Below are 27,196 nucleotides of genomic sequence, written 5' to 3'. Positions count from 1 at the left end.
TGTGTGTGTGTGTGTGTGTGTGTGTGTGTGTGTGTGTGTGTTTGTGTGTGTGTGTGTGTGTGTGTGTGTGCCAGGAGGCGGGGTCGACCCACCCGCTAGATAGCTATATACATATTTTGAGAGAGAGAGAGAGAGAGAGAGAGAGAGAGAGAGAGAGGGGGGGGGGGGAGATTCGCATTTGTTATAGCTTAGCTTGGTGTAGGGCAGTGGTATTCATTGCGCGGCTCGCGAGCCGCTGGCGGCTCGCAATGACTCAATTCACGGCTCTCGAAAAATATATAAATTAATTAATAAAAAAAATACATAGAAAAATAATTTAATAATTTATCAAGAAAGATATATATTTTCATGAGGTGAGATGGAAGACAAAGTCACAGTAAGCGATAACATTCTAACATCCCTGCCCTAGTCGTACATAAATCATACGTGTCTACTACGGGAAAACTGATCAGCGACACGTCTACGTAGTTCTAGGCCGCGCGAAATCATACGTGTCTAATACGGGAAACATCAGCGACACGTCTAGCTCTAGGGACGCTAACTTGCAGTAGCTGCGGCTCTCTAAATCAATGTGTTTAACCAAAGTGGCTCTCTTGCAAAAATTAGTGAATAACACTGGTGTAGGGGGTGAGGGGGAGCAGTGACGGTTTTAACAGTGCCAATGGCAGCGCTAAGAGTTATCCCTTCAGGCCGCAGGTGTGGTGGTGATGGATGGCAGCGGCGGCGCGGCTTTGTGGGAGGTGGTGGTGGAGGCGGAGATGGAGGAGCGGTATTGGAGCGTGTAATGTGTTGAAAGGGGAAAAGATACGTGAATTAAAACCATTAGCTCCGTGGCCGCTGCGATGATGAGTAATGTGGTGGTGGTGGTGATTAAGGTGGTGGTGGTGATTAAGGTGGTGGTGGTGGTGGTGGGTTGGTAGGTAGTGGTGCGTATTTGGGACGTGATAGACTGATGGTGAGTGGATGAGTGTGACTTGGAAAGGATGAAAGGTGGACCGTGGTGGTGGTGGTGGGTGTATATGACATGGAACTGGCAATAGTGGTGGTGGTAGTGGTGATGTGGGTCGTGGTGGGGGGGGGGGGGTAGTGTTGGCGTGTGTCGGGGAGTGACGATTGAAAGGAAAGGTGACGGGGGTGATATGACTTGGAGGCGGCGGAGAGGTGTGTTGCGGGAAAGGAAAATGATGCAATGAGCGTGCGGTGGGAAGGCGGTGAGGGTGGCGGGATGTCACGGCTGACGGGGAGGCGGGGTGGAGGCGGAGAGTGGCGGCGCAGGGTAGGTATCGGAGGGTGTAAAAGGAGGAAGGTATGGGGTGGGAAAGCCGGCGGGGTGGAGGCGGAGAGTGGCGGCGCAGGGTAGGTATCGGAGGGTGTAAGAGGAGGAAGGTATAGGGTGGGAAAGCCGGCGTGGTGGTGGCGGCGCCGTGTCCCGTCCTCCTCGGCGCGGGCTCACACTCTCATCAACGCACCTTTTAACTCTTAAGCATTTTTTGATGAGGCTATTAAGTTGGCAGCTGGGAAAAAAATACTTCATCTTTTCCCTCCTTTTCTCCAAAGCTCTTAGGAGGCTGGAAACTGCTTGATAGTTGCCTCGCGACCGCCGGGAAAACGGAGAAAAGGTGCAGCGTCGTGTGTGCAGGAATTATAGTATTTCATGCAGACGAGCGGCCACGGAAAAAAATTAGTTGGTGTTTGAATATTTGAAATGATGAAATACGCGCAATAAAATAGGAAAAAATGACAGGTTTCGCCACTTTTACCCCGCATGATATTCAAAACTTTTGATGTGTTAATATTATTTTTTTTGTGTGTGTGGCCCTGGACGTGAGGGCAGTGCGCGGAAGCCTAACCCGGATGCAATATGTCTTTATTACCATTTCTTGGCGGCACGATGTAATGGGACGAAACTTCTATATTGCTTGCACGACACCCGTCACACCGAGCAAAGGAAGTCGTGAAATGAATGTGATATTCCTTCCGTTATCGTGCTGAGTTAGACGGACGAGTAAGAAGAAATCACACAATCACCACAATCACCCTCATCATTACCGCTATTGTCAGGTCACCACCCTCACCACCAACACCACCATCATCGTCATCATCAGGCTCATCATTTCCGTTATTGTCAGATCATCGCCACCACCACCACCACAATCACCACCACCATCATCATACTTACCACCCCATTTTCACCCTGCACCTCAACTGTCATCACCACCACCACCATAACTGCTACCTGTCCTACCCCCCCACCATAAACACCACTACAATTACCACCACCATCATACCCACCACCACATTTTCACCCTTCACCTCCATTATCATCACCACCCCCACCCCTACCACCTCATCACCACCTCCACCCACCACCACCACCTGCAGCACCAATAACACAACGCAACACCGGAATTACCACATACATTTGGTGGGGTTGGATTCACCCTCGATTGCAATTAAATCTCTCCAGTTCATTTGGAAGGAGGAAGCTCTGGGAGGTAAGCAAAAATTAACTCGGGGAAGAGACACTTTAAGGATACAGAGAGAGAGAGAGAGAGAGAGAGAGAGAGAGAGAGAGAGAGAGAGAGAGAGAGAGAGAGAGAGAGAGAGAGAGAGAGAGAGAGAGAGAGAGAGAGAGAGAGAGAGAGAGCGGGGACCTGTCTTTCTACATTTGGGCGGAACACACACACACACACACACACACACACACACACACACACACACACACACACACATCCCTCTCCTTTCCCCTCGTCCTCTTTCAGTTATCGGTAAGGGCTGAGTCTCAATAACAATTACATGAGACGAAATAATGGAAAAAGAAAGTTGCAGTGAGCCATGTGGGTGCTCAGTTAGGGAAAAGAATACATGTTTACTATTTTCTTATCATAAAGAGACACAGACAAACAGAAACAGACACACAGACAGACAGACATAGAAATAGATAAGTAGATAGGAACATTGAGAGAGACTATTTTGTTCTCCTATTTAAAGAGACAGATAAACAGAGAGACAGGAACATAGATACACAAAGAAACAGTTAAATACACAGACAGACAGACAGACAGACAAAGAGATAGATAAACAGGTATAGGAGCTGTGTGTGTGTGTGTGTGCGAGAGAGAGAGAGAGAGAGAGAGAGAGAGAGAGAGAGAGAGAGAGAGACTGACTTTTCTACACATATATTTTGCACACATTAAATTTGCAGGCGTATATTTTGCAGTTCCGCAGTCGAGGCTCCTACACACCTTTATCTCTAGCCCGAGGAAGGAGCTTTAATGAGACGGAAATCAAAATATGCGTCTCTAGCAAGATTCTCATCCGGATAACTGGCGAGGCTGCGATTAACCCATTCTTCTCCTCTCCGCTTCCCTTCCCCCCCCCCCCCCTCTTGCTATTTCTCTTCTCCTTTCCTCCATTGCTCTTCCCTTCCCTCCCAAGCTCTCTTCAGTTCTTCCTCCACTGCGTCTTTCTGGGAGGTCGTTTCTCTCTCCCTGGCTCGCTCGCTCGCAAGTTCTCTCTATTTCTCTCTCTCGTTCTGTTTCCTTTCTCTCTCTCTCTCTCTCTCTCTCTCTCTCTCTCTCTCTCTCTCTCTCTCTCTCTCTCTCTCTCTCTCTCTCTCTCTCTCTCTCTCTCTCTCTCTCTCTCTCTCTCTCTCTCTCTCTCTCTCTCCTAGTCATCATTCATTATCTCCGTCTTAATCTTCATTCTACCCTCCTCCTCCTCCTCCTCCTCCTCCTCCTCCTCCTCCTCCTCCTTAGCCAACTCCTTAATCCTTGCCTCCGTCTCTACCACAACTATTTTCCTCTTTCCTTCTCCTCCACCTCCTCCTCCTCCTCCTCCACCTCCTCCTCATCCTCCTCTTCCTCCTCCTTCAGCCGGCCATTCTTTCCTATGTCCCTTTGCTCCAGTTCCCGTTCATCCATTCTGTCTGCTCCCATTTTACTTCCTTCCCTCGCTGTCCCCATCCATTCATTGTCTTTCTTTCTTCCTAGGTCAGTATGTACGTAATATTTTTTTGGGGGGGTACTCGCTTAGTTACTCACACTCACCCACTCCTTCACCCACTCACTCACTCCTCGTTTTCTGTCATCCATCTCTTTCCTGCCCTCTTGAGACGTACTTTACTATTCTCAGCACCTCCTCACCTCCTTACCTTTTTTTATATAATACTCTGAGGGAACCAATTAGCTACTTGCACAGCCACATCCTACCGCAGTAACCGTACACTCCAAGAGCCTCGCCCTTCGCTTCTCATTTTCTCTCCTTCCCGTCTCCTCTCCCTTCTTCTTTAATCTTTGTTTCCCACCCTTGATATTCTCCTGTCTTCTTTGGTACTCACACACCTGTCTTTAAATTTAGCTGATACTCCAAGACGACTTCCCTTTCGCTTCTCATTTCCTCTCCTTTTCGTCTCCTCTCCTCCTTGTTTTCCATCCTTGATATTCTCCTGTCTTCTTTGGTACTCACACACCTGTCTTTAAATTTAGCTTATACTCCAAGACGACTTCCCTTTCGCATCTCATTTCCTCTCTTCCCCGTTTTCCCTCCCTTCTTTCTTACTCCTTATATCTCACCCATAATGGTTTGTTTTATTTGGTATTCAAGCACTCATTTTTAAACTCACCTGACACTCCAAGGTGCCTTCCCTTTCCCTCCATATTTCCTCTTCTTGCCGTCTTCTCTCCCTTCTTTTTTACCACTTATTTCTGACCCCTAACCTTCTCCTGTCTCTCCCGGAACTCACACTTTTCTTCGTGCACTCAGACGGTACTCCAACACGCTCTTCCTCTCCCTCCTCATTTCCTGTCTTTCACATTTTTTCCTTCCCTCATGATGTAACTCTCCTCCCAGCCCTTCACCGTCTACTTCCTCCATTTAGGTCATACTCTCAGGCACTCGTCTATTCTCTAACTCCTTCTCCCGCACTCACCTGACACTCGTAGACGCCCTGATCGTCCACCTTGAGGTACTTGATGGCGAGGGTCCACTTGGTGCTGCCCTCGTTGTGGTGCATCGTGAACCTGCCCTCCTTGGTGTAGGTCAGCAGGCCCGAGGTGAGGATGTGCCAGTCCCGCCGCCTCACCCACGACACCTGAGAAGACAAGGAATAGGAGGCGTTGGCACCAGTGTTATTCCTCTTGTTTGCTGTTCGTGTGCTTGTGATGGTTTGTGCTTGACGTGGCGGGGCTGGTCTTTTGTTTTGGTGTGTGTGTAATATTACCGCCGCCGCCTCGTTCACTTTAGCCGCTGCCGTGCCCGTCACCTCCGCCGCCACAGACACCGCCCCCGTCTCCTCGTCCTCCTGACAGTGTTCGTGTTCGTAATGTAGCCGTTATTCTTTATGAAGCAGCGATCTAACAAGAAACTCATTTTCCACGTATACGGAAAAGACTTCTCATGAACCACTCCCCAGCAGGTAATGGAGGTGAAAGAGAGACGGAAAAAGGAGGGCGAGGAGGACAAAGAAGAGCAGGGCGGAGGAGGAAAGAACGTGCCGGGAACTCATCAAAAGATCGTTTCAAAACTTTACCACTCCAAGTGCTATCCGGCATAACTTTCATTTCGCTCACCACTTCTTATGTAATAAATAAATATATATATATATATATATATATATATATATATATATATATATATATATATATATATATATATATATATATATATATATATATATATATATATGTATATATATATATATATATATATATATATATATATATATATATATATATATATATATATATATATATATATATATATATTTATTTTGTGTGTGTGTGTGTGTGTGTGTGTGTGTGGGCTTGTATATACTCTTTATCTGTCTATGTCTGTCTGCATATCTGCCTCCCTTCCTTCTTGCTTGCCTGCCTGTCTACCTGTCTGCATAAGTTCAAACATTAATGCACTTTTTCAGTGATATATTTCAGTTTACACCAAAAATAAAATAGAAAAACAGCCAAGCCAGAGTTTTGCTATAAGATTTTTCTTTCTTTCTCTTCCTCTACCTTGAGAATAGTTTCTGTGAGTGGCCCGGCGGGAGGAGGGAGCGGAGGCAGGCCAGCGGGGCGCCGCCACTCGATCCAGCGGCGCGGCGCGGCCAGGCGTCCTCCTTAGTTTGTTTGGTGATTAGGGTTTCCGAGGCTGGGTCGTTTGGGGCACATAGCTCACACCTGCCAACTCACTGCACTGCCGCCGCGATGCTCTCCCCTGTCTCCACGTTATCATTTCGCAGGATTTATTCCCTCACTTTAATCTGCTAATCATTTCCTCTCCTATCTTCTCTCACGACCCTCTGTCGCGCGTCCTTCAACTCTTTCTCCCACTTTTCTCACCGAGTTTTTTCTTTCCTCCTTCAAATCATAGAAAGTTTGAAGTGAGTCTCATGCGCCTCATACCTCTCCAGCCCTCTGTGTGTGTGTGTGTGTGTGTGTGTGTGTGTGTGTGTGTGTGTGTGTGTGTGTGTGTCTTTTGATATCTTTTCCTCCTCTTGTAAGTCTTTTCCCTGAAGCCTATTAACGGCAGGTGCTTGGTGCGCCTTTATATGTGGCTCTGTGGAGGCGTTGGTGGAGAAACATTGTTCCCTCTTGCCATATTAGGCGAACGAAGGTGGAATTGCCCCGGCGCTGATGGTGTTCAATAATGATGATGGATGCTGATAGAGTGTTGTAGTGGAATATTTTATGCATTGAATAACCAGACGATCATCGCCAGATGCTTGGCGCATCGTGTTTGCACGTTTGATGAAGTAAAATGTTTCGTAACTATTCCTCCTTTGTGTTATTTGGAAAGTCAAGACATTATCTAAAAACAAAATGAAGAGTGGGCATGTATTAGTGACCTAGCACTGTGCTTACACCCAATATCTCGATGGCAGAAAAATGGAAAATATGAAAGAGGACGAGACGAAAGGATCGCCTGTAAAGGGACTCAAGGCCACTGACGCAGAACATTGTGAGGAGACGGAGAATAGACTTCACGTCAGACAATATATTAGAGCGGCCGACCCTGGAGGGGATAAAGGCGATGAAGACTGCAAAGGAGAAGCTTAAGAAAGGAGAGAAAGGGAGCAGTCTGTCATGAGGGTGGCAGGAGTCCCGCCCGCCCGCCTCACTGCCTCACCTGGCGCTCCATGGAGTGGTGGGTGACGCACGGCAGGAACACGGACGAGCCCAGCTGCGCCGTGATGTTGACCATACTGTTGTTCTTGGCGGTGGCGCCGAACACCGGGGCTGCAACCTCCTCGACCAGCGGCGTGAAGGCTGTGGTGGTGGTGGTGGTGGTGGTAGTGGTGGTGGTGGTGGTGGTGGTGATGGTCGGGGTAGAAAGGTTCTGGGCAGGTGTCGTTGACAGAGGCGCCGGGAAAGGCGACGTCGTCACCCAATGAGGCTCCTCGGTTGCCTTGATCGGCTCTGAAAGAAGAAAAAAAGAGCCCGGTAAAGCAGGATATCCATGGGAAGGCGACAGTTAATATCGTCATATCATATTAGCCTATGTATCATAACTTGTGCCTTATTTACTTTACGTATGAAATTAAAATGTAGGTATAACTTTAGGTCAGAAACGGCACGTTATCTCGCAGTATATTTTCACACTACATCATCCTGTAACAGACCGGCAGCTGTGGCCGTGTAAGTGAAGGCAGCGCTTCTCGGGGAGGGCCGAGGGATTTCATATCGGCTTCGTTGCTTTGAACCGTCTGCAGGTTGAGTAAGGGTAATTCTCTTTGTAGTTGGATATGCCTTTGGGACTGTATTTTCCTGAATTCATATTAAGTAGGATTTTTACATGTATTGTCATATGATTATAATATACCCTCTGGACACATTCCATTGTCAATACTTGCTTGTGTGTGTGTGTGTGTGTGTGTGTGTGTGTGTGTGTGTGTGCATCCAGCGCATATTTTGTGAACACGATAATGCATAGGCATTAACTGCAATTAATAAGAGAATAATGGCTGTAATAACCGCGGTAGCAGGAAGCAGCCACGGGGTCTAAAAATGAAAGGCGTTACTCATTATTTTTAATATTTCAATATTTTACGACATCGTTAAACTTCCCCTCCCACAACATTCATCAGGGGCGTGTATTACAGCTTCTGGCAGGCTGGGCGGCTGGCCGAGCGTCGAGAAACAATAAATTGTGAGGAGATCAGTGGTTTCGGCAAGAGATCAGTGAGTGAGTTGTTTGCTATTCCTACTGTTTGGTTATGAAAAATGGCTACGCAGGGAGACTTACGGATAATAGTAATTGTAGTTGTGTAGGTCAGTCCGTGCTCATTGTCCATATAGTGCGCTGCTTCAGAGGTCAAGGAGAAAAAGGCAACGCTGAGGCTCGGCCAGACAACATAACGACTGCCTTCTCTTAAATACTAGTTGTCGCCCAGCGTTCAAGTGTGCTCTCCGCGGGCACAGTTCTTTTTTTTATCTTCAGTGCTTTTGTTCTAATCTTACAAATCTAATCGAATCTAATAATCTTGATTTTGACTCATGGCGTGGTGTGGCCGATAGCAACATTAAGGTTAGTATGCGTGCACCCTCTTATTGATTAATCCTCGGACAAGAGTACAATAAGATCCTGTTACAAAAATCGTTATTGTTACTTCACCAGACATTTACCGTAGAGTAGAGAGGCTTTGGATTAAGGTCTTGTCTCGTGGGAGGGCTGTAAGGACAATTTGTTTCCCTTCCTTATAATTTGTATGAAACCGTCAAAAAAAAAATTAACATACGACACGCTGTCTCTGCACAATATTAACCGTGAAAGGCAAATAAGAAGTGTTATACAGCTCTGCAGTCAACGGAGAAAATCATTTGACAGAACAAAGGTACAGAGATTTTGTTTGTTGGTTGTTCCTTTTTATATCAACTACAAGGTTGAAATTGTACAATGGCATATTTTTTTTCAAATTCGTATTGATGTATTTTCATGCTTTCAAAAAAATACTGCCAAAAACCCACACGAAGTAATGTCCAGTGTGGGGGAGCTGCATCACCAGCCCGGCTGTGGACTCCTCGCGTGCTGTAATGCGGAAAGCAATACTTCGCGGCAAATGGCGCAGCATTGAAATTGCCGGTTATTTCCAGTGCCGTCCCCAAGGTTCTGTCCTCAGCCCGACGTCGAAAGTAAATATATATTAAATGGATATCATTACGAATTATAGATACAAAGATTAAAGAACCGATCATCTCCGCGCCGCAAGCCTTCCTGAAGCGTCATGTCGCATTTCAAGGCATCCACTTCTTATGAATGTTTATGCTTCATGATTATCAATTTATTTCGCTTCTCCTCCTCCTCCTCCTCCTCCTCCTCTCCCAGCTCCTCATTTCTTATCCCTGCTCACCCTCCAGCCCCTATCCATTGTCGTGGCCTCGATTAACTCTGGCTGCCTTTGGGTCTTCGGGGCCGTGTAAGCCAAAGAGGCAATGCTACACTCTAGGTTAGTGGACGCCGCGACCATACGTACCGCTGCGGCTGTCTTTTTGTCCCCCGCGTTGGATGTGTGAGTCGTAGAAGTCTTCGGAATACGAACCTCGGTGGTGTGGAAAATGGAGTGCGTCTCGTTACCGACCTTTCTGTCAATACCCTCACCAGATATATTCACGGTGACGATGGATGGGAGGCCAATCTACTCTCGAAGTTAAAAGTTTGGTGAAGGTGGTGGTGGTGGGGGTGGTGACGAGACGATGTCGCATACGTATGGGATGTATGGAGTGGCAAATACCCACTTCCGTAGGAGTCGGCGATGACTTTCTAAGTAACTCCAGGGAGGATACTTTCTATGGCTAATAGGAGACCAGTGACAGTCGTGGTACTCTTCATATCACCTACACAAATCGCACTACCATCGTTCAGAAGACAGAGCTTTGTTTGAGTAAGGATATTGACAATCTTTTCGTCTCAAGTACTAAAGCTCGCACCTCCCCATTATTGAAGGCACCCACGACTAACTAACCTCCCGGGACCTGGTCAGCGATCGTTAAACAATCATCATCAGCAATGGGTATATTTGGAAGGCAGCCGAGGGACCAAATTACCAGATGCGTGTATTTAGCGTCCTGTGTATGCCAGTGTTGTGTGTCTATGGCTACGTCGGCACCGTCATCTCTTCTAAACGAACGGTAGTGTTTTAGAAGGGCGGACTCGTACATGGCGCAGCGGTGTCTGGGGTGATGGGTGTCCCGAGCGGCGCCGCACACCAGCCATTTAAAGTTGGATTTATTACGCGGACCAGTTACCCAGCGACAGTTAAGTTTAATCACTGGAGAGGCAAATATGGGAAGGAATGGGCTCGGGCGGAGTTTCAGAGAGGTTAAAGTGAACGATAGTGATGATAATAATGATAAAAAAAACTAACAACGCGTTTAATGATAGTAATACTTTTAAAAATTCTATATATGATAAAATAGTGGTAATGATGACAATAATAATAGTGATAATAATAAAAGTAAGGGTGATAATTATGCTGCTGTTACTTCTTTTACAGCAAGTGAGGCTCTCAAGGGCAAAAATAAAATAGATAAAGAGCTTGCTAGGCGCTGATCCACTAAAAGAAAAAAATAGCCAGAAGAGAGGTCAATGTCGGATGATGTGTTTTGATACTCCCCTTTGTTCCTATTACTACTCTTACTAATAATGATTCTACGACTAATACTGATAATGATGATAATGTAAATAATATCGTTTTATCATTTTTACGCCACCGCCGTTATCAGCTAAAATAGGCCTTGCAGAAAGCCGACAGCGCTCAGGGTCATGCAAGTCACACGCGCTCTGTAATTAAGCAGAAAACACTTCACACTAATTATCGCCAGCAGGTCAGGTAATTATGTCATTGTGGCCATTAGCAGCTCCAATATTGCCATACACGCGGAACTCATTGTCATTAGCAGTACGTTGATTTGCATGGGATAACAGAGTGTGTGTGGGTGATGTTTGTTGTGCCACCTAAAGGAAATATAGGGCGCGAACACATATTGCAATGGAGCGTGTGATGCGTTCAGTCAGTTAGAGAGGAAAATAAGAGGAATAAAAACGGAGCAAGTTATTTCGCCGGAGTTATTAATACGGTCGTTGGTTGAGTCCATGCAGCGGCTGGCATTCAGTTTACCAGACATCGGCAACCTTGAATGTGCGGAGAAAAAGAAAAACTTGTTCATATATAATTGTTAAACACATCCAAAAAAATAGTTGCCTAATTTATGTGTTGAATTGGGTGTGTGGCGGTGATGTTGTTATGCCATCTATAAGGAATAAAGCGAAGTCCCCGAACACATAATAACAATTGAGCGTGCGATGCGTTCCGCCACTTAGAGAGGAAATTAAAACAGTTCGCAACTAGCGAGAATAAATGGAGCAAGTTATTACGCCGCACATATTAATAAGGTCGTCAGTTTCATCCTTGCAGCGCCAGACCTTAAGTTGACCCCAAGCATCAGCAACCTTGAATGTGTGGACAAGAAGAAAAAAACTTGTTCGCATGTAATTATCAAAGACATAACAAGAGAAAAAAGGAGCTGCCTAATTTATGTATTTAATTAGGAAGCATTGCCAGTATTATCTGATCGTCATTTTTAAGCAGAAAGGAGACGGTTCGTGCCTGAAGGAAGGGACAAAATAATAGCGGGGCTGAGGTGCCGGTTTTAAAATACTGATGATTTACTACAAATTATATCCCCGCCGGGTGCCTGCGATCCCGCCCTCCCTTGTCGTTGGTTTCTCGTGGGAATTCACTTTATTTCTGTTAATGCTTTTATTTCACGAGGGATGATGTCTAGTTGAGCAGCCTTTTGTCACTTATAATGGATTTTATATTATTTTAATCTTTTTTTTTTTCAGTAGAGGAAACAGTTCAAGGACAAATACAAAAAGAAAACAAAAAAGTCCGCTAAAAAAAGCCTGCTATTATTATTATTATTATTATTATTATTATTATTATTATTATTATTATTATTATTATTATTATTATTATTATTATTATTACTCTTATTATTATTGTAGTAGTAAGAGTAGTAGTTGTAGTAGTAGTAGTAGTGTTAATAGTAGTAGTAGTAGGAGGAGGAGGAGGGGTGTATTTATCGTTTAGTAAATAATGTTCATATTACCATCTCTAACAGTCATTATTGTTTTTCTTTTCCACACTATCATCATCACCATCATCATTAAACATGTAACTGCTCCTATAGGAAACATGGCGATGTGCCTGCTGAAAAGGAGGTTAATTGTCATATATGTTCAAAAAGATATGTAGGGTTGATTACGGAGGGGGCGGGCTCACTTTTCAACTTAATGGTGTTCTGTTAATTAAATTTGCATTGAGGGGGAAGGCAAAAGGGAATAGCTATGGTGTGGACGTGGGTATGGATAGATGACTGTTGGTGTGGGTGGGTGTGAGGATGGCTGATTTGGGCCTCGTGCGTGAGTGAGTGTGTGTGCGTGCGTGCGTGCTTAGACCCACCTTCCTTCCGCCAATAAAGTAGTCATGGCAACGCGGCGCCTCCTCAACATTAGCAACTTTAACTATAAATTGGCGTCTTGGCAGTGACGTATAATTATAAAGTCGCCTTTGCCGCCGCCGCTCTTCCTTCTCCCTAGTAGACAAGTTCACCCTTCCTGACACGCTGGGGGGGGAGGAGGGGGAGGCTGTTACGGGGACCAGGGGAGGGAGAGAGGCTTCCGATCACCGTAATGGAAGGGGACAAAATAATCCTACATGAAGTCAAACCCAATTAGCGATGAACATTGGAAACTTACATATTTCAATTTTCGGCGGCGGTCGGGTGTTGCATAAATTATTCTCGCGGTACTTTGGGGAACGTTATCCGCGCCAGCACGACCGGGGGTTATTTTATGTGCATTTTTCATCATCGTTTTGCGGCTCCAGGCTCCAGATTTCATAAATTTGCATGGCGTTCCTCAGACAGACTCGTTAGCTTCACGTTTGTATTCTGATAGGCATTGCTGAACTTTTAGGAGCAGCGATTAGCGGGCTTTTTTTTTCCTCATTTTCTTTTTGTCCTTGAGCTGCCTTCTCTTTTACTGTAAAAAAAAAAACGATTATCCATATTATTTTAGGCACAGTTTTCATCGTTCTGCTGCAAAAACGATGCGGATTTCTTCACTTTACACTGAGTTGTTCAGACAGACACCTTTGTATCATCTTTGTATTCTAATGTGCTTTGACTGAACGATTATCATTATTATTTTATGCACATTTTTCATAGTTCTGCTGCAAAGGCGACACGAATTTCAGTATCTTGCACGGAGCTGTTCAGACAGACACGTTAGTATCACGTTTGTGTCGTTAAAAACATTGGCTGAACTGATCGATTTGATTATCCCAGTGTGTGGCATGGAAGGGCACAGCATGAGCCTTATAGCGTTAACGTAGCTTGGAATACATGTGAATGGTCTCAGGGACTCTACGTGAGGCCAAAAGTCACCCGTAAAAGACCTGGACTTGGGCTTTTTTTTAACAATGCAGCTCGAGGAAAAAAAATAGAAAAGAGCCCAACTTGACGCTGCTCCGAAATAAAGAAAAAACGAGAGGCCAGAAGAGATATCAATTTTGGGTATTACCGGTAAAGTTGTCTAAAGTCCTAATACGACTGAATAAAAGATAACCTCAGAATTTCGTATCATTAATTAAGGGCACTATATATGAGGCTGCATCACGGCGCGCACACACACACACACACACACACACACACACACACACACACGCCCGTCAAGCTCCTCTAACACTAACTCTCCGCTCTGTATGCACGTCCATAACCCTCCATTACCTAATTGGTCTCTTAGTTTTATTACACTCTAGCTGATGTTATAATACTGGTGTTATTTTTCGCTCATCCAGTTTGATTTTCGTTACTAGGAATGGAGATGTAGAGATTTGCTGATTCTTCGTTAGGCATTCATTTTCGTTCATCCAAGTTGATTTTCGTAAGCGGGACCGGTAATAGTGTGGACATTTTGTTGATTCTTCGTTAGAGATTCACGTGAACAGTGAGGCGTAGAAGCGTTCACGTACTACTAAACACCGTACGGTCTAGCTAAGGAGAATTTAGTGATGCTCATACGTTTTACATGCCTTTTAAGATTCACCGTTGCTCCATCTGTTCTATGTTATTATTGTAAACATAAAGAGTGCAGCGTAGAAGTGTTCACATACTGCAACACAGCATACGCTTTAGCTCGGTAGAATCGGGTGATGCGCATACTTTTTGCATGCCCTTCAAGGTTCACCTTTGCTCCATCTGTTTTATGTTAAGATTATTGTAAACATAAGGAGTGAAGCAACCTTGGTGGCTCGACGGCAGAAACAGCAGCAGGAAGCAACTCCGAATTAACTTACTCTGGACCTGGAACAGACTCGACAGGTAGCAGGCACGAGGCGCGGCCTATGTGTTCATTTATATTAGTGTGCGGCTCCTGCTGCGTCCTGAGGATGACCGCTGTGCTTGGCTATGTGTTTCATTGTGGGGGGTGGAGGGGAGGGGTGTGTGTGTGTGTGTGTGTGTGTGTGTGTGTGTGTGTGTGTGTGTGCGTGTGTGTGTGTGTGTGTGTGTGTGTGTGTTGGTTTGTCTTTCTCAGTGCGTTTGTTACATTGTTTCTCCCATCCAAAAAGAAAACACGAAGAAACAATGAATAAATGCACGTTTTCAATACTACGTAAAATAATATGGATAATAATTAGTTCACTGCATTATGTGATAGATTAGTTGACCAGTATTAAAAACAAATATGACGTGGCACACAAGACTTTAGAAGCTGACTTAGCCTGGATTACATGGAAATTAAGTCATTGACTCTACTTGAGGGCCTTAAGGTAACCGTGAAAGACATGGATGTGGTCAGCTAAAGTTATCTTACGACTGATCACACCTCAGAATTTTGTATCTAGAAGTCAGTTTCGATCCTATAAAGCAGCGGCCATCATTGATTCGCTATTAGCAAGACCTCTCATAGATATTTCCCAGAGAGCTTGGTCAGCGGTAGGAGGGAGTGTGGTCTTGTCTCCCGAGGCTCGCGGCGTCGTCCAGCAGCCTGTTAGGTGTCACCATTGGAGGAGCAATTGCACGCAGCCAAGCCCTGATTGGCTGGCTGTTCGCTGGTGTAAATCGGAATCGACACCTGTATTGGCCAATCAAGGAAATGCAGGAAGGAAAATGACTGGCATGAGAAATGAAGAAAATGGTAACTACAACAATAACAAATAACAGCAATAAAAATAAAAATAACAAGAAGATGAAGAAGAAGAGAAAGCAGAAGAAGAAAAAGAAGAAGAAGAAGAAGAAGAAGAAGAAGTAGAAGAAGAAGAAGAAGAAGAAGAAGAAGAAGATAATGATTGTAATGATAGTAGCACAACGATGATAATAATAATAATGAGGCGGTGGCCGAACTGGTAGCGTACTGGGCCCATATTCACCGCGTGATGGACGACGCGGGTTCGAATCCCCACGCTACCACTCGGATTTTTCAGTCACCGCCGAGTGGCTTAAAACTACCCACATGCTGTCCTGAAGACCACCCATCAACCCGGACTCTAGAGGAAGCCGTCCAAGCGAATCAAGAACGAGTTCCGGGGGGCAGCATGAGCCAATGCAAGATGGCGCCACTATAAACACTCGCCTGCGCCAGAACGGGCTGGGCCGACCATCAGGCCCCACCTGGAAGAAGCCTTGGGCCGACCATCAGGCCCCACCAGGAAGATGCCTACCGGCGCAACAGGCAGCGACGTAAAAAAAAAAAAAAGCATGATAGTGATGATATTAAAAATAATAGTAATAATAATAATAATGATATTACTACTAATAATAATAAGAAGAAGAATAACAAGAACAAGAACAAGAACAAGAACCAGAACAAAAAGAAGAAGAATTATAATGATGATAATAATAATAATGGAAGCAAAACTGCTACCAAGTTTGAGTATAATACAAAGGATTTCTTTTTAAATACGTACGTCCACGCCGGAGATATGCGTGATGGAACAGGGGGCGTGGGTGGGGCGGCGGATGAATAGATGTGGGTGACGCCCAACAACCTTTCACTCAATCTCCCCCGTCTCAACCTTCATCATTTGTTCCTCAGGCCGACATATCACGGACCAATGCATACCCTGAGAGCTTTGTAAATCTACACACCCGCTCCCTTCCGCGCCTCTTGCTCCAGCCTTTGATCCGTTGTAATGGCATATCGTCAGCCGTTCCCGGATAATCGTTGTTTTGTTACACATATTCATCCCACAAGGCGTGCACCCCGCCATGCACGTCGCATTGGTGGCCCCGCAACATCACCATCACTGTCTGGCTTAGTGGCTTGCAACAGAATGTGTAACTAAATTATCAGTGTACGTGTATTCCCGCACCTCTTCCTCCTCCTGCTCCACTTCCTCCTCCTCCAGCTCTTCCTCCTCCTCCGCCCTCCGTATTTGCCGCACCAGCTGCCCCTCCTATCACAGGCACCCTTCGCGTGCCCAGCGTCACGCCTGATGAACTTCTCGGTAGATTTTGTTTTGATAGCCATCCTTTGATGTTTAATGAGTGCTTACTGGATAAATGTGTCGTTGGGTTCGTGCCCAAAAGCCTCACGCACCATATCGGTGTCCACTGAGGGATAGTTAACTGATAAGCAATTAGCCGTTTTTACTAATAAACCACTTATTGGTGTAAAAAAAAATGTTGTAATTGATACTCATGAAGCAAAGCTAATAAAACATTACAATGTTGAAATGAAAGTGTTTGTGACCGACCAGGGGTGTAGCAAACCTTGTAATTCATCAGATAGTGTTGTCCCATCCCGTGTGTGATAGATTGCTCGACACTGCCAAGGGCGATGGGAAAAGGACGCCTGCCAACGTGGGCCTCGCTGCAAGGCCTCGTTAATATGCCGCGTGGCCAGCTGCACCGCGCACGCTACGCCCCAATTAATGGTAATGATTACGGCCCGCAACACTTTTGTAAAAACTTTGTCCGAGCCGTTTGTGTTCATTAAGAGTAGCCAGGTGTCCATATCACTGAATAAAGCTTTCATATTCTCGGAATTGTAAATTTATATTCGCACTTGTTTTCTTTTGAAAGTTAGGAAACATTTTTATTCACCTCTATGACCCTATTATTAATATTTTGAGCTCGATGACCTCAAAGAGCTGGGAACGAAATGGGACCAATCTGATAAGTTTAGTAAAATAGTTGGTTTTCAATATCCCCGAGCGAGAGGAATGTCCAGATGGTTGGCCAACATGATCTAAAACGCTAACAAATTATGTTCAGCCCTCCCTCACCTCCGTAAGAGGTGTTCAGTTATATGTACAGTTCAAGAAGAAAAATAAATAAAAAACAATTAAAGATTATAAATGCTTGGTCCAGGAAAGATATACAGAGAGAGAGAGAGAGAGAGAGAGAGAGAGAGAGAGAGAGAGAGAGAGAGAGAGAGAGAGAGAGAGAGAGAGAATATGACTCTTCATTATGAAATTATATTTTTAGAGCACATTATTCCTCCATGTAAAGCAGTCCCAGTAAATCACAGAAGTGAAGTGATAGTGAAACTCGTCTATTACCCGCGCTCCACTAATATTTGTGGCTAAAACATTCCTTACACCGAGGAAAGACTGTTTGAAAATCAATTAGTGTTAGTAGGTAATGGTGCTATAAAACTAAGTAGTGTTTGAAGAGCTTCCTCATGAAATTGAATTTCGAAAACCACACCACACCACACTTGCCTACTCAAGTACCACTTTCTGCAAGGCCTGAAGTACGAGAGCGTGACGCATGGCAGCGAGAAGTAAGTCAGTAAAGCGGCGAAGCTGATGGCAATTTTTCTGCTACATCCTGCCCGAGGAGGAAGCAAATACTCGTACTCCGTCGCCGCCTCTCGGCCACCGCTGCGAGTCTGGTCCGGATCCCCACGTGCTTCGGTGCAACAATTGGGTTATATATCATTCCCTCCGCGGCCAGTCAGCGCGGCTTTGCGGCGCTGCTGCAGTGCAGGACCTGGTGAAGGCAGGCCGCTGCACTGTGACTTGAAGTTTCTTTTATTTAAAAACTGTTTGGCTGAAGCATAAATCAAATGTGGCTGAAACAAACCTAAGACTTTTAATATGAATATTTTTCTGTTTTATCATCCTCCCAATAAGAGACAGTTGCTTTGACAAAACTAAATGAAGCTGTAATTCAGTACGACTCGGCCAGTATAATATTATGTACTATTTTTAATAGTGTTTGCTTGTGTTCCAGTTGCACTTAAAAAACACGTGCGAGATCGTAACTCAACACCTCTCTTTTTTGCTCTTTTCACCCTTGCGCCAGGCGTTGTGTGCAAGGCCTCCGCGGCTTGAGACGGCAATGATAACGGGCAAAGAAATTTACGTTTTACTTGAACACAACGCGTGCTTGAAAAGACTGAAGGTGCCGCCAGTCACTTGCAGCTGTTACGAGGAGGTTGGAGCATTATAAACCTACAATCCGTGATGTGTCCGGTAACAAGGTAACGTTATGAGGACCAGTATTACACAGGCGCCATCAGCAGAGTGTGGCCTTTAGTGTCGGGCTCAGCACGCGACGTGATAGCCAGGTATGTAAAGTGTCAGAAGGGACCCAGAGAGGCACACCTTATCGAGGGATGCACGGTGAAGACCTCGAGACTCGCGCGTTCTATATAGTTGAGGTGAGAGGTTGCCGTGTTTTGGCTCTCTGTTTGTAAACTGAAAATGTAATGATGAGCACACACTCCACGACAGAGGAAAGGATGAACGTGAATGAACCTGGGAAGGGGGTAAAAACAAAGGTTTCATATTTTCTGTTCGCATCCCTTGACTGACAGACACCTCTCGCCCGCCCACGACAAGGTACATGTGCACCGACGAGGTGTTTCCCGTTGTGCCTCAGGATTATCGAAGTTTTGGACGCAGCATCGAAAAAGTCTTCTTGGTCGTCTACGTCTTACAGAAGAAAGACACTAGTTGCAGGCATAGGTGTGTAGTTCTGCTGCGTGAGATTCAAATGAATATAAAACACTGCGAAAGATCTGTGTAGCATCTTAGACATCCAACACGTAAAAAATTTAATGGGAATATTCCTTTTTTTTTCGTTTAAATACTAAACGCTTAATTAAGTTGGCATGAAAACTTGCAAAATAGTTTTAATACATTCTGAAGGTTATTTTTTTGCAAGTTTTTCGTACACTTTCATTGCACAGAAAACGGTCCGACTTTGTAATTGAATCAGGCGACAAGGATGCTGCGAACCAAGCCGATGCAAAATTAGTTATTGGTCCATGAATTCCCCATCGACCGGGACTGTTGCGTGCAGGCGACGGACGGGCCACCCCACGATTGTATAAGCGTTGCGGCAGTGGTAGAAATGGTGTATTTAGTTTCAAGTAATTGGAGCACCATTATAGTGCGTTTTTCCTATAAATAATGTAGGTTCTAGTGTTGCTTTTACACACACAAACTTTTCATCCATCATGGCTTTAAACAACATGCAACGCGGTTGTTTTTCCAAAGATTTATCGCTGACATCATAATAAATGACAACTGTAAAAGCAATTGAAAAAGATAAAGGGTGAGAGAAAAAAGAGATAGAGAGAGATATACAGAGAGACAAACAGGCAGATTTATGGATGGTACGAGTTGAAACTGCAATTTGTAACTCTAAAGAGAAGTTGGGTCTTGTTTTTTTTCATTTCCTAACTTTTTTCATGCAAACATTGATATTTTTCTGATATTTTTCCTACTAACAAAAAATGTGTGTATATGACTCTCTCTCTCTCTCTCTCTCTATATATATATATATATATATATATATATATATATATATATATATATATATATATATATATATATATATATACACACACACACACACACACACACACACACACACACACACACACACACACACACACACACACACACACACACACATACATAATTACATTCATATATACATGCATACATCCATCCATGAATAGGTACATATATACTGGATAGATAGAGTAGCAAGGAAGAAAGCATTACATCGTCAACGTTTCGGCCTTCATAGACTTTTCCTGACACTCTGCGGAAACAGATCGTAATTTTATTCTTCCATTTACTTGTCTTGTTCCCTTGGGAGTTGCGTGATGCATTCCTCCCCCGCACGACACCCTCGCGTGGGTCACAGCGGCCCCGGCAGCTGCTGGATGTCTGGCGGCGGCGCCGCCGCCCGCCGCCCCGCACTGCATGGGCCCTGCGTTGCAGCCTGAAGAGCGGCTGGATTGGACTCCAAATTAATTATCTACCCACTATGTGTGTGTGTTCGTTTGTTTGTGTGTGTGTGTGTGTGTGTGTGTGTGTGTGTGTGTGTGTGTGTGTGTGTGTGTGTGTGTGTGTGTGTGTGTGTAATTTTGCTTAGTAATGTACTGTTCCTTTTAGTTTTTTTTTTAAATCCGCTTTCTTATATATGAAAAAGAAGTTTCCATCTTGCACGCCCGTTGCCTAAATGCTTCGTGTTTGCATCCCCCGGGCGCCCGGAGTGTTCGCCGCTGCAGGAGAATGAACTTTTGGGCGGGCGTTGCGTCACTGCCTGTGCTTCAGCCGCCGAGGGCAACGGATTCACCTTGCCCATTGTTCCTCTCGGGTCTCTTTTGTTCTGTTAATTCAAAATTCCTGGCTTGGCGGGAACAATGGGCGATCAGTGTGAAGCAGACTGTTTGTTCTTTTACTGTGATTACAAAATACTGACTTCTATTCTCTGGTGATATTACAAATGAACAAATTCGTTTCTTAGATCTGCTAGATATATCAAAAGAGGTTCCTTCCATGTGTTAGGCTTAGAAAACATTAAATAACTTGTAGTTGTATTTTCGGGAAGGCTCGCTTGAAGCCCTTGATGCTCGCTACGTCTCCATTACAGAGAAGGCTTATGCATTTTATAAGAGGGAAGCTGAGGAGGCACCGGAGAGCCTCGCCCAGCCAGAGCCTGGCTGCCAGACAGCTCCTCGTGGGCCGCCGCCTTACAGAATATAAGAGACTTTGATTAATGCAAGACGCAGACACACAACTTTTAAAAATGATGGAAATACGTAATACTTATGTGAAATATTACGTGATGCTCTAGCGCTTTTGTGTTAGTGTAATTTCATTCGTTTCACCCAACCATATTTTTAGATAGATAGAGATAATGGGCCGTATTACAAGCCAAACCCGAGAAGTTTCGGGTCCCTACAGAGGTTGGTTTAGGGGTCGTATTACAAGTCAAACCCGAGAAGTTTCGGGTCCCAACAGAGCTATTCATCCCGAACTCTGTAGGGACCCGGAACTTCTCGGACTGGACTTGTACTACGGCCCCTAAACCGACCTTTGTAGGGACCCGAAACTTCTCTGGTTTGATTTGTAATACGGCCCTATAAACTAAGACAGACAGACAGACAACGAGACAATAAACAGACACAAACCTATTGAAATACTGCTAGAGAAGGAAGCTGTTGTCACCACTGAAACGCCACTGTTATAATGCCGAGGGTCAAGTGCCAATCCTATCTTTCTCAGTGAACGGTGCCAGGTGAAGGATGAACACACACACACACACACACACACACAGACACTCACACACACACACACACACACACACACACACACACACACACACACACACACACACACACACACACACACACACACACACCGAGCCACACCTTCCTTCCTTCCTTCCTCGAGTCTCCATTGTGCAGCATCTTGCCTTTTCTTCCCTCCCTTGGCACTATCCACTCCCCTCGCCCTGCCTTTCTTATTTCATTACTCCTCGTCCTTCACTCTTTTCAGCCCGTGACCCTGCCTCGCCCTACGCCCCCGCCTCCCCTCCGCGGCTTTGATACACCGGTCATTCATCACCATTAATGGCATCGGAGCGCAGAGATTATCCTGAAGGGTCGCGGAGGGGCGGGGCGGGGCGGGGTGCTGTAGGTCGAGGATAGTGAGGCAGGTCCTGGGTTGGTTTTATATGAGCTTGAGGTTGTGTGAGACTGGTCGGGGCGGGGCTGAATGGGTGGGGCACAAGGCAAGGTTTTTTTTTTTTACTTTTGCGGTCTAAGAAATTCGAATCAAAAGCGGAAGAAAAAATCTGGTGCCGAACAAAAGAGAGATGATGATAATCCGGAGGAGAGTTTTAAAGGTATTTGTTTTTTTGTTTTTTGTTTTTTTGTTTTTTTTAGGACTATCGTGATCTGCGCTTCTGAAGGATACGTTAAATTCTTAGGAAAGTTGTAGAAGACGGTGAATGTGATGTTAATTTTTCTTTTCTTTTGCATTTCGAATCACAAGCGATAAAAAAAAATAAACATTCTTGAAAATAATTACGGATGGTGAGACAACTTAGGTATTTCTTAAGAATCGACTAACATATTTGACAAGGATTTCGTAGGAGTTTGGGGTATTTCCAGAGGTACTTTCATGGCCCTGGTGGCAGTTTGATCATTCTTCTGTGCCATAAACCTAAAGAAAAACACTCATTAGGACCCGATTGATCTCCTCTTTAGCCTTTGAAAATAGTTGATGTGAAAGGCGGAGGCGGAAGCGAATGACATTACCGACCAAACATCTATCAACCAAGTTACATTCACGAGGAAAGGAATTTACAAAGAAGGCAGTCCCGTCCCAGCGTGCAGTACATGGCCGTAATTACATTGGTGCGTTGAGTCTCTTCAGTGAGCACGAAAAAATGCAGCGCCGTGTGGTTGGTTGGTTCGGTGGCTGTGTGGTGGAGTTTCCCGCAAAAGTCTAGTTACGGAGGAATGTTGCGTGGTACTGTTTCAATGTAATTACCTCAGTCTCTCTCTCTCTCTCTCTCTCTCTCTCTCTCTCTCTCTCTCTCTCTCTCTCTCTCTCTCTCTCTCTCTCTCTCTCTCTCTCTCTCTCTCTCTCTCTCTCTCTCTCTCTCTCTCTCTCTCTCTCTCTCTCTCTCTCTCTTCTCTCTCTCTCTCTCTCTCTCCTCTCTTCCCCCTCTCTGTCTGTCTCTCTCTCTCTCTCTCTCTCTCTCTCTCTCTCTCTCTCTCTCTCTCTCTCTCTCTCTCTCTCTCTCTCTCTCTCTCTCTCTCTCTCTCTCTCGTCTTACTAATGAAGAAAACAGACTCTACACATGTTATTCTGCTCTTCTCCCCGCCTTTATTAACTGAAGTAATTCCCAACGCCAGCATCAACACGAGGTCCCGTTGCCTTGGCGGAAGAAAAATGGAGAGCGTGTGTAAGTGATGACTAAAGTGCGTTATTAAATTAATGGAAGAAAACCAGGTAATATTAGCCGTGGCAAAGACCAGACGCCCTACATTTTGCCAGCCGTGAGATAGCAGTGGGCGTGGGCAGCTGATGAGGGGCGAAGGGCGTGGCTGTGTGCGTGTGTGAAGGGGGAGGGAGGTGAGTGACTGTCTGGGAGAGGGCGAATGAGAAAGAGACAGACAAACAGACACAGACAGTAAGAGAGAGAGATGGAGAGGGGGGAAAGAGTGGGCGTTGGTCTCACATCCCAGACACGTTCCGGACTGAGGCTTGCGCTGAGCCGTGAAGTGAAGCCCTCCTTGGCCTTGTGGTGGTGGCGGCAGCGGCGGCCCGAGGCTGTGGTCTGGCCGGCTAATGTGGCCTGTGCCTGGCGGTGTAGCTTTCCCGCCGCCGCCATGGGTCCTTAAGGGGGGGGGGGGGGTAACCGTGATCCACGTTTCTGATGTGGAATTCTTTGGAAAGTTAGAAGCCGGTTAATGTGATATGTATTTTCGCTTTTTGCATTTCGAAACAAGTTATAAGGAAAATAAACGTTCTTACGAAAATTACGTCCTAGAGGCTACTGTGTTTGCCTTTATTTGAGATTTTTTAAGCGCAATAATGATGATGATATTCTAATACCTGGAGGATAAATAATTACGATAAGGGCCATTCTAATATTGACTTCATCCAGAGTAAACGGTGCGAAGGGGAGATTATATTTCCATCAATCATTCATTCCGGTGCCTGAAGGCGAGGAGGAAAACTCTCTCTATATTCTCCGCGGGACCTCTGTGGTACGAACTCGTCACAAAGCCACATGTTGGAAAGAAAGGAAAGGCACAGAAACGTGACTTTATTCCGCTCCCTTCTCGGTGTGGTACGAGATCAAAACGGGAGAGTTATTTTGACATATCTCATACTCGCTACGAAGTATTTACGAGCGAGGGAACATTGCCGAGGCCCGAGATCAGTTCTCCTTAAGGGTGGCGTGTTTATGAGGGAAATGTTCGCAACTTTGTCCCATATATTGTTGCCGCGAGACTCGGGAAACACCAACTCCTCAGCGCATTCATCACGTTCCGAAGATTAAGCGTTGCTCGCCCTGCATTTATGCCTAACCAAGATCTGTTATGATGGATACGTCCGCGATGCAGCGCCGAGTCAATGGGCGAAGTTTTGTTTTGTTTGTTTGCCTCGACAATTTGAGAGAGAGAGAGAGAGAGAGAGAGAGAGAGAGAGAGAGAGAGAGAGAGAGAGAGAGAGAGAGAGAGAGAGAGAGAGAGAGCGCATTTTTTCTTTTAAAGTTCTCCGTACTTTATCATCATAGCCATTACTCTTCCTCCTCTTTCTCCTCCAACATCACCGTATTTCTTTTCCTCCTCCGCCACTACTCCCCTTCACCCTCGGTTTCCCCTCTACCATCTCCTCCTCATCTTCCTTCTCCTCCTCCTCTTCCTCTCATCCCCATCCTCATCCTCCTCTTCCTCTTCCTCACTCTTAAAACGCCAGAAATTTACATTTTAGAAATCATTGAATTGCATAGTTGTAACTCACCGAAATAGTTGAAAAAAAACAATATTAATTATGAAATAATAATAATGATTTTATATTATTATTATTATTATTATTATTATTATTATTATTATTATTATTATTATTATTATTATTATTATTATTATTATTATTATTATTATTATTATTATTATTATTATTATTATTATTATTATTATTATTATTATTATTATTATTATTATTATTATCATTATTACTACTACTACTACTACTACTACTACTACTACTACTACTACTACTACTACTATTACTACGACTACTACTACTACTTTTATGATTATTGTTGTCATTATTTTCTTACTGATTTTTTTTAATATAGCTGTGGTGATACTAAAACAAATGTAATGATAACATTAATGATAACAAAAATAATGATAATTCTAATGATGTTGGGGGTAGGGATGAGCAATAATAATAATGATGCTGATAATAATGATTATAATAATAATAACAGTAATAATAATAATTATAATAATAACAATGATAATAATGATAATATTTATTATAATAATAATTATAATGATAATATTTAGAATAAGAATAATCATAAAATAATAATAATAATAATAATAATAATAATAATAATAATAATAATAATAATAATAATAATAATAATAACAAACATTATAATGATAATACAGAGAATAATAATGATGAGGATGGTGGTAATAATAATGGTAAAAAATATAATAATAATAATGATACTACTAATAATTAATATTATAATAGTGATAATAATAATAATAATAATAATAATAATAATAATAATAATAATAATAATAATAATAATCGTAATCATAATAATAATAGCAGTAGCAGCAGCAGAACCAACTAATACAGAATTAACATGAACAACATCTCCGCCAAGAAACAAGAACAACATCAGCTGCGACTGTTAGAGCAGTAAGATGGAGTGCTCACTCAAAAAAAAAGTGTTTATTCCTGCAGTCCAATTACGAGCTGTTTTCTTTAATTTTTTTCTTTATTTTTCCGCATTATTTCTTATCAAATAACTTGGTTTCAACCGTATTAACAAAACGCAACAACATTACATTCTAACAAAAGAAACGATAAAACAGACATATTAAAAGACTTAGAGAATCATAAAGATAAACAAATGGAAAAATTATAAAAATATACAAGCACAGATTACTTGGATAATCTAAGAAAAGAGAAATTCAGACGAAAAATTCTTCAGACCATATTTCCACATTTGCCAGGCTCGTTGCTTCGGCGCCACCCTTGGCCCAGAATCTTTGAGCATGGAGAGGCGCGGTGCAGGGAGGGGCACGGTGGGCTGGAGGGGAGGGGTCGCTGCCAGGGAATAGAGCAGGAGGAAGGGAGGCCAAACTTCCGACGAGGAACCTTAGTGCGGTCGTCTGTCGTTCCTTCCTCCCTTTCACCTTCCTCTACCTGCACCACCATCACCTTATCCTCCTTCTTCACTACTTCTTCCATCATCATCGTTATCAATAGACCTACTAACACCACCTCTTTCTTCATCTCCACAATCAACACCAATACTAACACGACCTCCATCACTACCATCATCAACACCACTTCTTACAGCACCACCGCCTCTACCACCCCCATCAACACAACTTCTAAAACGTCCATCAACACCACTACAAACACCACAGTCATCATCACCAACACCACCTCTTCCTTCATCTTAATCAACACCAATACTAACACGACTTCCATCACTCCCATCATCAACACCACTTCTTACTGCACCACCGCCTCTACCACCCCCATCAACACAACTTATAAAACGTCCATCAACACCACTGCAAACACCACAGTCATCATCACCAACACCAACAATAAAAAACTATATCAACTTCACCACCACCAACACCAACATCAACACCGGTACTGCCACCACCACCACAACATCCGTCTGTTTTCCGGGGGTGACCATGAAATATTCTATCTCGAGGACTCATTGGGACCCGACAGCGTGGACTAAGATGGACATGTGTCTCTTGCTTCTATCCACCACCACCACTATGTCCAGCACTGCCGCCTCTTCCTCTACTTCCATTTCCACCACTACCATTTTTCTTTTCTCATTTTTATTTATTCTTCCTCTCCCTGACTGATTTATATTTGTCATTTTAGAAACTGTAAAATAGATGAAAAGAAACTAATCCTCTGTCTAATCGTTCCTTTGTGTTTTAGTAAGAAGAAATTCCTTTTTTTTCCATAGGTTACTATAGGCCTAGCTCTCTGCCGGAAGAAAATAATGGACAAGTAATATTTTTTATATGTTTTTTTGAGAACCGGGTATGGTAAATATTAGGAACCATTTTTGTATAAGAATATAACTGGTTTTCTTTTTGGATCTTCTGCCCCTTTGAACCCCGTCCTTGAGAGGCAAAACAC

At 44.0% G+C, this 27,196-nt stretch overlaps 1 protein-coding gene and 1 long non-coding RNA gene across 2 annotated transcripts in view; one reads left to right on the top strand and one right to left on the bottom strand.

The window, feature by feature from the left end:
• LOC126998520 (uncharacterized) overlaps positions 1–27,196 on the top strand; it is a 121,447-nt gene that overhangs the window by 58,474 nt on the left and 35,777 nt on the right. The window lies entirely within an intron of this gene.
• The window catches only part of LOC126998519 (fibroblast growth factor receptor-like 1), a 79,899-nt gene that overhangs the window by 19,042 nt on the left and 33,661 nt on the right, over positions 1–27,196 (bottom strand). Inside the window, exons 2-3 of the mRNA XM_050860268.1 lie at positions 7,123–7,412; positions 4,931–5,092 (exon numbers count right to left, since the gene is read on the bottom strand). Coding sequence (XP_050716225.1) covers positions 4,931–5,092; positions 7,123–7,412 — 452 coding nt within the window. The remainder of the gene's footprint in view (positions 1–4,930; positions 5,093–7,122; positions 7,413–27,196) is intronic.

This window comes from Eriocheir sinensis, chromosome 14 (genome assembly GCF_024679095.1).
Source record: "Eriocheir sinensis breed Jianghai 21 chromosome 14, ASM2467909v1, whole genome shotgun sequence".
Classification (NCBI taxonomy): domain Eukaryota; kingdom Metazoa; phylum Arthropoda; class Malacostraca; order Decapoda; family Varunidae; genus Eriocheir; species Eriocheir sinensis.
This window is presented reverse-complemented; position numbering and strand designations above follow the sequence as displayed.